The sequence below is a fragment of the Peromyscus leucopus genome, chromosome 1 (assembly GCF_004664715.2).
Source record: "Peromyscus leucopus breed LL Stock chromosome 1, UCI_PerLeu_2.1, whole genome shotgun sequence".
NCBI classification, from domain to species: Eukaryota; Metazoa; Chordata; class Mammalia; order Rodentia; family Cricetidae; genus Peromyscus; species Peromyscus leucopus.
In genome coordinates, this window is record NC_051063.1 from 34,094,228 (window position 1) to 34,105,939 (window position 11,712).

Genomic DNA, 11,712 nt, shown 5'->3' on the forward strand with positions numbered 1-11,712 from the left:
GTGCAGGGGTGGGGCAGCAGGCAGGAAGGAACTCCTCACCCCCACCCCGCCCCATGACAGGGCTTCTCTGTGTAGCCCTGGCTGTCCTGGAACTCGCTCTGTAGAGCAGGCTGGCCTCGAACTCAGAGATTCCATTGCTTCTGCCTCCTGAATGCTGGGATTAAAGGTGTATGCCACCACATCTGGCTGGGATGCCTTTTGGAACCTCGGGATGAGTTTTTATTCTGTCCATATTGGGGTATAGAGCCAAATACACAAATATCAATTCAGATACTGTACTCACGGTTGGGATTCACTTAGAGACAACTGAATTTCTGAAGAGAGATGTAGCTCAGTTGGTGGACTGCCTACCATGAAGCCTGTGTTTAATCCCCAGCACCCATAAAACGGACTTGGTGGTGCAAGCCTATAATCCCCAGCACTGGAAGGTAAAGGCAGGTTAATCAGAAGTTCAAGGTCACAGTGAGTTTCATGGCTAGCCTGGGCTATATGAGACTGTTTTGTAACTAAATTTTATAACCCTGATGTTAAAACAGAGTTCACACTATGTGAAGGTAACAACCGCACTGCTAACCTAGCACCATTCCAAACGAGACAAAGACGAGCTCCATAAGTAACACCTTAACACACAAATGGACTAATGCACATAACTGATTTAGGGAGATTGCCGGTATGTAGGGGTGGTTGTCTGTGCTTTACCCCGGAAGCACCACCCCAGTAGGCAGCAGGTAACTGCTAGGTATATCTGCCACCCCACACCCCGTGGGTGGACCCCTTAAGACCTGGGATGCACACATGCTCGCTCTCTTGGTTACCTCGTGGTCTTGGATGCTGGATGCTGGTGCTGTGGCCCAAGACAGAGTTCTCCAGAGAACCTTGCTGGACCGCACCCCACCCCTCCTGGAACCTTCGACCAACTCCTTTATGCTTATTGTGAGTTAACTCAGAATAAATCCCTTTTGACTATCAGAAGGACTCTGTGGAATTGCCACATTAAGTCCACAATGTAATTCAGTGTCTTATCCCAAAAGTCTTTAAACGGTGGTGACACATGCCTTTAATCCCAGCACTCTGAACGCAGAGACAGGCAGATTTCTATGAGTTTGAGGCTAACCTGTTTACAAAGACATCACAAATAAAGTAAAAGCCTTGAAGAGAAATTTCTCTGACCTAAAATATGTTTATATGTCTCCTGCCGACTTGCTACTTAAAAAGTCACCTGAACTTTCTTTCAAAAAGTTTCACAAATGAGGGGCCCAGCACAACATCCTGCCACGTTGAGGAAGCAAAGACCGAGCCTCTAGCTCAGGACCACAGTGGCAGGTGCCCACTGGTCTGGGCCGCTTCTCTCTTCTCTCTCCCCTACTTCTTTCTCTTCCCCCACTCTGCGTCTGGAACCACACCCCACCCCGATCCCCTCCCGAAGACTTGAATTTTCCTCCTTCGGTTAAGGCTTAGACTGGCCATCACTGTCTTCTCCTTCCCCACCAGCCCTCATCCATGAGAAAATAGATTTCTTAGGGCAGCAAAGTCAAATTAGCTTCATTTTGAAAGAGGACTGAGAATGTTGCAATGACCTTTGCAATAACCAGACACACCCTGGGCCCAGTAAGCCAGGCTTGAGAAGTGCTGGTTTTACAAGCGCCTGACCTGTAAAACAAAAGCTGTTTGGGGCTCTATCTATGACCCATTCTCCTATCACACAGACAAGAGCACGGCACAGAAAGACCTTGTTCTGCCTCTGCTGTGTCACTGTGGACAAGCCACGTCCCTCTCTGGACCTCCGCCTCCTCGCTGTGAGTGCTCTGTGGCTGCTGGGGCTCCCTGTGGCCGAGATGCTGCTTCCCACCTGCCTCCTTTAAACAGAAAACCGAAAATGGAGGGGAAGAGAGGACGGGATTCCTGCCCCCTGGGAACCACTCGCTGGTTCCTGTTCGGCAGAATGTCTCTCTTACTCAGCTGTTGTGCCTTTTTGCTTCTTTTTTTTCCTTCTCTCCCTTAAAGAAAAAGAAACCGAAAAGCCACAAAACCACAACTCACCTCCCCCCCCAAAAAAACGGGTCACTTGGGAGCCAGGGCGTGTGGGGTTAGGTGTGTCGGGCCTGATGTGCTGGTGGGGTCTGAGTGAAGACCAAGCCAGGGCAAGCATGTGTTTCTCCTCCAGAAACGCAGTTTAAATCAATATTTATCCAACTGTATTTATAGAAAGTCGTGGTGGCAGGAATAGGGAGCGGGGCGGGGAGTCGGGGGAACTCTAAAACAACAACAAAAAAGCCGCAGCGATGGATGAAAATCTTAATCTTTGTGGCCAATTTGCTTCTTTAGGGCCTAGCTTTTTTTTTTCTCCTTCTTTCTTTCTTTTTTTCTTTCTTTTTTTTTTTTGGCAAAAGACTTAGCATTTGATGAACCTGCTGTTGGCCTCAGTACCATAGCAACAGCCCTAAGTCCTCTAATATGCCCAGAGGACAGACTTGGGAAAGGCAGAGGGAGCGGGGAGCTGTTTCCTAGGAGCCCTGAACTTAAGGCCAGGATAGCTGAATAACTAGGAATTGAAGAAAACCCTCTCTGATTGGCTACTCCGTCTTGAGTCTCACTTTTCTAAACAAGGTGTGTCCAGGAAGACTTTGGAAAACCAACAGGGTGTTCCAGATACCAGCCCCACTTCATGTTGCCGGGCGACCTTAGTCAAGTCATTTCCCCTGTCTGGACTTCATTCCTTGGCTGTAAAATGAGTCCACGTGTATGTGGTGAAGATCTGTGGGCTCTGGAGCTAGCAAACGCAGCTCGTGACCTTTGGGGAAGTGACCCAGCATTCCCACTCCTCAGTCCCTCGACCCCCACTGCAAAACAGAGGTAATAAAACTGCACATGCTGTAGGGTGGCTGTGGACTGAGAAAGATAAGACCCGGCTAGTCTCATGCTAACCATTTTCAGTATTCAAGAACTGGTCGTGGTCGGTACTGCTATCATGCAATGTGATCAGCCGCCACAGCTGCTCTGTGCTGGCACCTCTATTTCCCTGTTTCACCTCTAGACTTTGGCTCAGCCATTTCCAAAGGAAGACCCCATATCTGGGAGTGCCAGTGAAAGAATGTTTGAGTTAAAGACAGAAGATGTTTGAGCAACTGCCTTGGTAGCTGATGGACCCTCCTCCCCCAGCCTCCACAGCAGCGACAGCTCAATTCAACTTTAACTTCCTTCAGTCCTGTCTTCATTGCCTGGGTCCCCTATAGGGGATCCAGCACCGGGAAGCTCTGGAGTTCTGAAAGCCATAATGATATTCTCAACAGTCTACCTCTGGCATCTACCACATTTTAAACCCCCATCAAATCCAAGAAGACAGTCTAAAACGTGGAGGAAATGGGGGCCCAGTTTAGCAAATATCTTTACACAACTCTTCTGAAAATGAACCCCCTACCTCTCCACCCCATTGTGAATCAACCAACAGTGTTTGCAGGGGAAAAAAAGCAATCATAGAGTAGACACTCAATGCTTATTATGGAATCAATAGATTCATCCAAAGATGCCTCCTCAGCAGAGATATGACCTGTTTGAACATTAACACCCTCCATTTTAGCACAAGTTACTCTAGTCCCCTACTTTCTAAGCAAGAACTTATTCATTCTTCAGATCACAGCTGTTGACAGAATGTTGATTCAGTCGTCCAGGCCTGACCCATCATCTCCTGGCAGGCCCTGGACTTATTGCCCCCAAACAATCAGAACTCAGAATTTCCAGGTTTGGTCATGCCTCTGACCTCCAAATCGGATCACATGCCATAGCCAAGGAATGGCAAACGCAACCCATCAAGAAATCTCTGGCAAGTGCCTACTGTACGGATGACACATATGGAAATATGGTCAGCCTGATCCTGTGAGACCCTAACAAATGGGAGATGGCTCAGGGTGTAAAGCATTTGCCACTCAAGTGTGAGGACCTGAGTTTGGATCCCCAGCACCCATGTACAAGCCAGGTGGGGGGTCGCTCATCGGTGACCCTAGTGCTGGGGTCAGACAGGCAAATCCCAAGAGTTCACTGGACAGCCATTCCAGTGAACTAGTGAACAACTCGGTGAGCTCCAAGTTCATAAAGGGACTGTCTCAAAAAAAAAAAAAAAAAAAAGATATATATATATATGTATATATATACATACATATATATATATATACCTACCACTGGCCTCTCCAGAGCTCACATAGCTGGGTGGCGACCGGTGACGCACAAGGCAGAGTCAGGCAGATCTCTGTGAGTTTGAGGCCAGCCTGGTCTACAGAGTGAGATCTAGGACAGGCACCAAAAGTACACAGAGAAACCCTGTCTCAAAAACAAACAAACAAACAAAAACCAAAAACAACAACAAAAAGAAGCACACACACATTCAATACCCAACTGAATGTATGTACTACACTCATCTACATACAAGATGTTATTTTCCCTGCAAAGATACAGCTAACACATAGGAAACAAATAGAAGACTGTCAAGTTCATGTAAATTATTTAAAAAAAAAAAAGGGGTGTGTGTGTGTGTGTGTGTGTGTGTGTGTGTGTGTGTGTGTGTGTGTGAATCAAGTGCATGTGGGCTCCCAAGGAGGCCAAAAGAGGGTGTTGTATCCCCAGAACTGGAGTCAAGGCAGTTGTGAGCCTCTTGATGTGTGTGCTAGAAACAGAACTCAGATCCTCTGCATGAGCAACCAGCCCTTAACTGCTGAGCCATCTCTCCAGCCCCATAAGTTACTATTTATTGAGCATGTACTGTATTTCAGATGTTTGAAATGCTCAAAACTGGTGATTCAGTCATTCTGCGATGATGTAAGGGATTTGGTATCATTATGTTCACATGCCCTACTTACGAAACGCAGCCTCAGAGAGTCTAAGTAACTTGTGTCCAAACAACAGAGTAGGAATTTGGACCTCTGCTCCTTCGGACTGCAAAGCATTTCAGACTCTCAACTAAGCTGACTCAAGAATTAACACCCATCTAGCTGAAACAGCCCATAGGCTTCAAGAGGAGGTAGGCATTAGCCTAGTCACGCAGGAAGGGTAGGACACAGAAACCCTAGGGAGTAGGAGAGTGAGGGTGTCCTGACTGAGTCAAGCACAAGGGCAGGACTGTGAAGCCTGTTTGCTGGTGGACCTGCTGGACAGGAGTTGAGGTTTCATGGCCAAGCAGAGGAGATTAAGTCAGGAAGACAGGGTGGGGCCAAAGAACACCACACAGCAGCAACTTCCAGCCGAAGCTTCCTATACCAACAGGAGGAAGGTGCTTCCGGGCCTGTCCATGACCCTAGGAACACACCCTACCTCCAACCCAGGCAGTCCACTCCCTGAGAGTAAACTGCGGCTTCTGTTGTTATCTGGTCACACTCGCCTGGCTGAGGCAGCCTCCAAAGCACCTGTCCCAAACACTGGAGCTGTCTTTCTCCTCTGGGCCTTAGCTAACGCCGTAACTTTTTCTGGCTTACAGGTGTTTTATTTGTTTTTAGGATTTATATATGTATGTATGTGTGCATCTGTGGAAATGCCCTTGGAGGCCAGAAGTGTTGGTTCTCCTTGGAACTGGAGTTACAGCTGGCTGTGAGATGCTCACATAGGTACTGAGAACACAACTCAGGTCCTCTGCAAGAGCAATACACACTCAACTGCTGACCCCTCTCTCCAACCCCCAACTTCCAGTTTTTATTCAGGTAACAATTATTTTGTAAGTTTTTGGCTTTGCCACAGTAGAGATAAACCTTTTTCAAAATAGTACTCTGTAACTGTTACCCTTCCACTGGATTCCACAGGTGTACAAGGGATGACGCCACAGGCTGTTTCTGGGTCTGTCATAACAGGGTCACTGCCTACGTGATAAATATTTCTAGAAGCTTTTGAGATTCATAGATTCACACCAGGTGACATTTCAGAAGACTGTACCTGCATTTCCTAGGGAACCCTTCCCTTGCACATAGTGCATGGTCAACACTGAGTAACTATTTGAACTCCTCCCCCAAGAAAATCACCCCATCTAATGGAAATAATTCATCATTGCGGCCAAAACTTGGTGAACACTCCCAGTACGGAAACCTCAAAGAGGCAATAAAAAGTAGTTCTGGCTAGAGTGGAAAATAAGCCAAGTGAGTACTTTGCAAACACTGAAAACCGGACGTGTGAACGCGTGATCAGACACTATCGGCGCATCTCGGGAAGGGCTCAGGGAACCCGAAATGGAGTCGAAAGGGCCGGCTTGTCTCCAAGAAGAGAGTCCCTTTAAGAAAAGACTGGACCAGCTGGCTGCACTACAGCGCCTAGTGATTTCCTGGCTCACGTCCTGACCCCGCCCCCCAGCCTCCGGCCTCAGCAACGCGTGACGTCAGAAGAGGCGGATGCTGCCGATTGGCTGGACGATGCAGCTAGGTCAAGTCCAGTCGGAGGAAAGAAGTTTGTCTCCATGTGGAAACCATGTGTCTAGTGCTGGGAGGGGGAGGAGGAGGAGGCGGAGAAACTGAGATCAAGTGATTACAGGGGAACTCGCTGAAATGAAGGCGGGGAGGTTGTGCACCTGAACCCGCCAGCCATGCCCTTTGCAGTAGTGACCTAAAAAAAAGACTCACACAACAAACAAAACCTGGGCACCCACCCCCATCATAATAACTACAAAGCATAGGTGGGGAGGGTCTTTACCTCTTCCAAAAAGCCAGGGGCCAGGGAAATGCTGGAATCCTATCAGAACGCCCAGATTCCCCTCCCACCCCCACCCCCTCAACAACTGAATGATGTAAGCGTTTCGGAAAGCAAAGCTCTGGAGCAAAACAAGCCCCGCGCGCGCGGAGCGACCCGCAGTGCCCGAGCCCGGCGCACGCACGACCCGCCCCCCGACTCGCGTTATTGCTGTGCACACGCGGACCGCCGTGACGCGCGGGCATTGTGTGCAGCGAGCAGAAAACAACGGCGAGCGCCGGCTGCGCGAAGAAGCGCCCCCAATAAAGCGAGACAGATGTAGGGCTCGGTGTTTGCCGTACTGGGGAGGGGGGGTACCCTGACTGCGAGGGGGAGGAGGAGAGTGGAGCGGATAAAGTGGGCAGAGTGGGCTGCTTCTGTTAGAATAATCTGGGGGGTCCGACGGGTGGTCTCCTCGAGTTTGCGGGAGGGTCACCCCCGCCTACGTGAGCTGTCGCGGAGGGAGCGAGGGCCTGGAGCTGAGTCCCTGCAGCCGAGCCAGGCACGGCGCAGCGCCCCACGCTCTCGGGGAAATCTGGGGGCTGTTGGCATCACGTCATTTCGAGCCAAACAGCAGCGGCGAAAAGACGCGAGAGTGCTAAAAATACTCCCGCGGGGAGCCGGCCGGAGGAGGGGGGATGCGGGCCGAGGGGCTGATTACGCACATGAAGTTGACTTTGACTGGGGTGCAGAGGCTCTGGAGCCCCTCTCCAGGGCCGGTGGGCTTGTTGAGCGGACAGCCCGGGAGAGGGCCCGGGAGGAAGCCCCTCAACTGTGCCGGCCTCTGGAGCCCTGGCTCAGCCACCACGGGCCCGCCCCGCGCGGGGCAGCCCAGTCGGGCGCGCCCGGCTCTCTGCTTACGTGACTGGTGGCCACGCCGGAGCCCCGACACGGGGTAAACAAGGAGGTGGAGGCGGCCAGGGTGCGCGCGCGGGGGGGGGGGTAGGTCTCCGATTGTCTGCGGGTATGAAGTGGGGGGCAGCACAAGACGCTGGGGGATCTCCGACCACCTCCTAATATATCTCATTGCACGGGGTGGGGGGGACGACGAGGTTCGCTGAGTATTGCCAAGGTGCCCTCTTTGGGTGCACCCCCCGAGTCAGAGTCGGCGCCACGGGACAGACTCCAGAGACAGGGGATCCGGGAGGGGGACGACTAAAGAAATCGTGCCCCTCCCCCTGCAACAAAAGCAAACGCACCAAACAAAACCACCTCTTCACCCAGCTCCCCACTAGCCTGGGCTTTTCAGAAACTATTCTCCAGACGAAAGCACCCCCCTATACACACCCCAATGAATAATCGCTCAGCTACTCGGCCACACAGCCTGACTGCGATGTGCCTCTCGCAATCCAGGCAGGCACTCGGAGCAAAGAGGCGACAAGAGAAAGAAAAGATCGCACCATCGACCTCCCGACACAGATCCTTGTTTTGATCTTACCAAGTCCCCACAATTGCGCTGCCAACACTCGGTTACTTTAACCCTAAAGGCCCGGGTGTATTTGGTGAAGGTGTTTTTGTGTTTTGATGGTTGTGGTGGTGGTGGTGGTGGGGTCTTGCAAGATCTGACACGTTGCAATCAGCTCCTTTTCATTGATCTTCCTACTTTCTTCTGGCAGATTACACATCTCGGTTTTCTCCTCTCTGTGAGTCTTTACCCCCTCGGCCCGTATAAAAGCTTCCTTCTCACAGCTATTATTCTGAGGACGGTGCTGGAGATGCAGCACACGCGTGCCCCCCTTAGGGTGCTAAGTCGAATGCCTGGCGAGAGCTGGGGGCCCCGACTGGCAGGGACAAAAAAATGAAACAAATACAGAAAGGAAGCCCAGGCCGGGGTGGGGTTCCTAGCATCGGTCGCCACGGGGGGGGGGGGGGCCGAGACGGTACCCAGTAAGGCGTTTGCCTTGCTCACCCTGTGCGTCTCTCAGAAAATAAAGAAAACGCACACAACAGCCCACACCTTCTTCCCCAACTATTGTTTCTGTGGAATCCTAAAGTTTGCTTTTAGCCACATCCCCCTCGCCAAGTCCCCCACACCCAGCGCGCTCTGGACCACAGGTCCAGGGAGAGCTGCTGGCGCTGCCTGGTTCCACCGGCCTGTTTCTTTGAGGGGACCAGAGGCCGTGGCATCCCAGGGCCAAGGAGGAATAGGGGAACTATGGAGTAGACACGATGGCCTGAGCCTAGTCCTGCTGCGGGAAGGGAGGAGAAACGAAGTAGGCAGGAGGAAGAGCCGGAGCCAGGGCCCACGGCGTGGAGAGCTGTTTCGCGGCGGCGGCGGTGGTGGTTGTTATTGTTGTAATGTGTATCTGTTTTCTTTCTGGAAGCCCTGAGCTCTGCTTACCGTTTCCAACTTTCAGCTTCTAATCCCCACCCAACCCTGGAAACGAGCGACAAGAAAACAACACTTGTCTGCCCGAGAAGGCTCCGGAAAGAAAAAGGAAAAAAAAAAAAGGGAAGAAAGGCGACCTCGGAGGGACGAGCTCGCAGCCTCGCAGCTCAGTTGTCAGCAAACAACAACACTCCCCCACTCCTCGGCCAGGCCGTCCTCCGGGCCTGCTCGAGACGGACAGACCAAGGCACCGACAGGCTCCCTCTCCCCCTCGCTGTCTTTGTTACATCTTTAGCAGCTTTGTGCGTGCGTGCGTGTCCTTTCTCCGGTGTCATCGGCTTTATTGCTGAGGGTTCATGTGTGCGTGTGTGTGTGTGTGTGTGTGTGTGTGTGTGTGTGTGTGCGCGCGCGCGCGTGCGTGTGTGTTGGGGGGGCGAGCTGAGCAGGCGACAGGGGTCGCCCAAGGGGGCGAAAGAAAGAGCTGGGCGCCGGCGAGCAGCCGGGCCCCCAAACTTACTTTTGTTTTCTTTCTCGATCTGCTCCAGGTAGCTGGCTGCCTCGAGCAGAATCTGCACGTTCTGCAGAAAAGTGTTGATGTGCTTCTCCATCGAGTTCTCGCTGGTGTTGAAAATGTCCGAGAAGGGGCACCGGGGCTTGGCCCCCGCCGGCTCCTCGGGCTGCGCCGGGGGTTGGGGCGCGGCCGCGGCCGGGGGCATGGCCGGGGGCGCGACGGGGACCAGCCCCGAGCCCTCGCAGCGCGCCTCCTTGCGCGGCCGCCCGCGTTTGCCCATGGAGGCACCGGGGTCCGGCGAGCTGGTCCTGGTCCGGGGCTGCTCGGCCGGCCGAGCTGCGGGCCCCCTGGGAGACCCGGCCTGCTGGAGCCGAGGAAGCGCCCGGGCAAGGAGCGGGCCTGACTTCCCGAGCCTCGCTGCGTGCAGTTGTGAGTGTGAGTGTGTGTGTCGCTCTCGCTGTGTGGGTCTGTGTGTATGGGAGATTGAATGAACCTACAGGACAGACGGAGGCGCTGTGGCGCCTGGGTCCTAGTGCGAGTCTGTCGCCATCTGACCGGTCAAAATAAATGGTGGAGACTAGGGAGGCAGGGCCCGCCCCCTGCCGATCCCAGCACCCTTCCCGTTCTCTCCCCAAATCCCAGCTGCGTAGAGAGCACTGCACTTTTAACAGGAATGGGAAAAAAAAATACTCCGGGTGTCTCTGGGTGCATCTGCACAAAAATGATTTTCTTCACAGTAATAATAATTCAGCACAATGCCTGGCACATAGTAGGTCCCCAATAAGCGACAGCTGCTAGGGTTTTTTAAAAATTATTATTTTTAGATAAAAACCCAATTCTCGGTAGGTTGAGAAAGGAAGATCGCGAGTTCAAAGCTAGCCTGAGCTAAATATTAAGACTTTTTTTCAAAATCAAATAATAAAAGTCTAATTCTGACTGGGAGAATCGAAACAGCACATGTAACTAGAAACTCCTCCCAACACAAACGTTTGACACATGAACGCGCACGCGCGCAAACACAAACACACACACACACACACACACACACACACACACACACGCACGCACGCATGCACCCACCTGTGTTTACATTCACACAGCCCGATGAAATCTCAAGGCTGCCCTCTCTGGGTTACAGATTACCCTCTCCTTTGCAACCCTTCAAATGCAAAGTTATTTTCCAGGAAGGGGGAGGAGATGTGAGCATCTCTCCACACTCCTCAGTCCAGCTGTGCAAAGCTCACAGTAGGGTATCTCCACAACTGGCTCCCTTTTCTGTGACAGAGAGGCCCAAAGACAGAAGTGGCAGGCTGGGAACCACCTCTTCTACCCTCAGAGCAGCCGGGCACTCCCCCACCCCTATACCCATATCCCTAGCCCAGCAGACAGCTGTTGCTTGAGCCAGGGCCTGACAGATGTGTGGGAGACACCAGGAGAGCTGAGGAGTGTTCTGGAGCCAGGTAAAGAAGCGGCAGAGTTCTAGGTTTGTTACATGCAGACTGGACAAATGCTCTAACCCATCTTGGGCGACATTTCCACCTCCCTGAAACTCCTGATAAGATGCTTGGGTGGGTGAACTAAGTTAAAACCACACCTGGCACACCCTGGGCCACACGAAGAGGTTTTGTTTTGTTCTGTTGGTTGCTGATGATCAAAGCTCTGTGCATGCTGGGCCAGTGTTCTCACACTGGCCTACAAGGGTAGCCCCTTTGTGAGAGCTTTTAGAGCAGGAACCTAGGTCCCCTTTGCTGATGTAACTTGAATCTAAGTCAGAATGGATGAGGTAAACAAGACTTTTCTGCACTTCACTGGAAAACATCTCAAAACATATCCATCCAAAGACTTTCGTCTTATAAGGAGACCTGGTCTTGTTCTCTAGAGGAGAATGCTGCCCCCTGGAGTTGTGTCTTGTCATCGCCAGCCCAAAACACTTTCATATACATTTGTCACAAAGACTGAAAATGGTGACTTTTTAAATAAAGAATATTTTCTTTGCAAAAGGCTCTTTACCATTTACAGAGCCTGTATACACATCCCTCACATACAGCCTGCAAAAAGACCTTTGTGTACTCTGAAAAATGTTCTAAACCGGGCTGTGGATATAACTCAGCATTAAAGTAGCTTACCTACTTAGCTTGCTTGCACAAAGCCCTGGGTTTCAACCCCAGGAACACAT

At 51.7% G+C, this 11,712-nt stretch overlaps 1 protein-coding gene across 1 annotated transcript in view; it reads right to left on the reverse strand.

Annotated features, from left to right (window-relative positions):
* Positions 1 to 10,002, reverse strand: part of Mxi1 (MAX interactor 1, dimerization protein) — a 69,373-nt gene extending 59,371 nt beyond the window's left edge. Inside the window, exon 1 of the mRNA XM_028875057.1 lies at positions 9,543 to 10,002. Coding sequence (XP_028730890.1) covers positions 9,543 to 9,816 — 274 coding nt within the window. The 5' untranslated portion in view covers positions 9,817 to 10,002. The remainder of the gene's footprint in view (positions 1 to 9,542) is intronic.
* Positions 10,003 to 11,712: the final 1,710 nt, after the last annotated feature.